We start from the raw sequence: 1,689 nt of genomic DNA on the forward strand, positions 1-1,689 counted from the left end.
GCAGGACCCCCCCCCCCTCACCAGACAAGACCCGCGGCCGACCCGCAGGACCCCCCCCCCCTCACCAGACAAGACCCGCGGCCGACCCGCAGGACCCCCCCCCCCTCACCAGACAAGACCCGCGGCCGACCCGCAGGACCCCCCCCCCCCCCCCCCTCACCAGACAAGACCCGCGGCCGACCCGCAGGACCCCCTTGCCAGGAAACACTTAGTCACTGAAAAAAAAAAAAAAAAAAAAAAACATTCAGACCATGAATTACTGGGAGAACACAGTCCGGTCTGATGATCAACATTGAACTTTCCGGATGCCATAATACACACCATGTTTGGAGGCCAAAAGGCAACTGCACATCACCCCAAAAACACCATACCAGAAGTGAAGTGTGGCGGTGGACACCATGGTGTGCGGCTGGTTTTCAGCACGTCATATAGAAGGATGAATGTACATATACCGTATATACTGGACGTGTGTAGTCTGTACAGGGTCTACATACAGTACACAGGGGCGGCCGGCAGCTGTCACTTGAAGTGATGGTGGTTGACAAGGAAAAGCAGTGAAGTATAACAAAACTTTATTGAGCGGAGAACACATGGTGACATTAACCCTTCAGTTACAGCCGTATTTCCCCTTCAGCTCATCCACCAGTTTGATGTAGTGCGCCCGAGCGTCGTCCTGACTAGTACCTGGAACAGAGGAAAACGAGAGCGCTGACCTGGTGGAGGCGCCACAACACCCCGCAGAAGCCACGCCCCTTCTCCACCCCCACAGAAGCCACGCCCCTTCTCCACCCCACAGAAGCCACGCCCCCTTCTCCACCCCACAGAAGCCACGCCCCTTCTCCACCCCACAGAAGCCACGCCCCTTCTCCACCCCACAGAAGCCACGCCCCTTCGCCCACCCCACAGAAGCCACGCCCCTTCGCCCACCCCACAGAAGCCACGCCCCTTCGCCCACCCCACAGAAGCCACGCCCCTTCGCCCACCCCACAGAAGCCACGCCCCTTCGCCCACCCCCACAGAAGCCACGCCCCTTCGCCCACCCCCACAGAAGCCACGCCCCTTCGCCCACGCCCCCAACCCGTAGAGGCCGCGCCCCTTCGCCCCAACCCCACCGTAGAGGCCGCGCCCCTTCACCCGCGCCCCAACCCGCAGAGGCCGCGCCCCTTCACCCGCGCCCCAACCCGCAGAGGCCGCCTTTACCTTTCTTCCCATACCAGGAGTCCCACTTGGCTTTCCCCTTGAAGTCCATGAACCCCGGCCGCTCTGGAGAAAAAGGAGACAGAAGGTGAGCGACAGCCGCCATGATAGCCCCCCGCACACAGCGCCCCCCGCACTCACCGGTGTTCACGTCCCCGACCGTCGCCTGCTTGTACAGGGCGTACAGCTCCAGCATCTCCTGGTCACTCGGTGACGACTTTAGCTGCTTCACCTCCGTCGCCGCGGTATCAAAATCAGCCTGAAATACAGGAGGCGGAGCTCAGCATCACCATGACAACGGAACGGGGGGCGGGCAGAAGAGAAGGAAGGGAGGGGGGGGGGGGCAGAAGAGAAGGAAGGGGGGGGGGGGGCAGAAGAGAAGGAAGGGGGGGGGGGGCAGAAGAGAAGGAAGGGGGGGGGGGGGCAGAAGAGAAGGAAGGGGGGGGGGCAGAAGAGAAGGAAGGAAGGGGGGGGGGCGGAAGAGAAGGAAGG

At 62.0% G+C, this 1,689-nt stretch overlaps 1 protein-coding gene across 1 annotated transcript; it reads right to left on the reverse strand.

Annotated features, from left to right (window-relative positions):
• Nucleotides 1–555: 555 nt before the first annotated feature.
• DBI (diazepam binding inhibitor, acyl-CoA binding protein) lies at nt 556–1,483 on the reverse strand. The gene is made up of 3 exons (XM_073645720.1): nt 1,339–1,483; nt 1,201–1,263; nt 556–684 (listed from the first exon to the last, which is right to left on the reverse strand). The coding sequence occupies exons 1-3, from the start codon at nt 1,391–1,393 to the stop codon at nt 608–610; spliced, it is 195 nt and encodes a 64-aa protein (XP_073501821.1). The 5' UTR covers nt 1,394–1,483; the 3' UTR covers nt 556–607.
• Nucleotides 1,484–1,689: the final 206 nt, after the last annotated feature.

The sequence above is a fragment of the Phyllobates terribilis genome, unplaced genomic scaffold, assembly GCF_046119375.1.
Source record: "Phyllobates terribilis strain yellow unplaced genomic scaffold, ASM4611937v1 Scaffold_9__5_contigs__length_417890890, whole genome shotgun sequence".
Lineage (NCBI taxonomy): Eukaryota > Metazoa > Chordata > Amphibia > Anura > Dendrobatidae > Phyllobates > Phyllobates terribilis.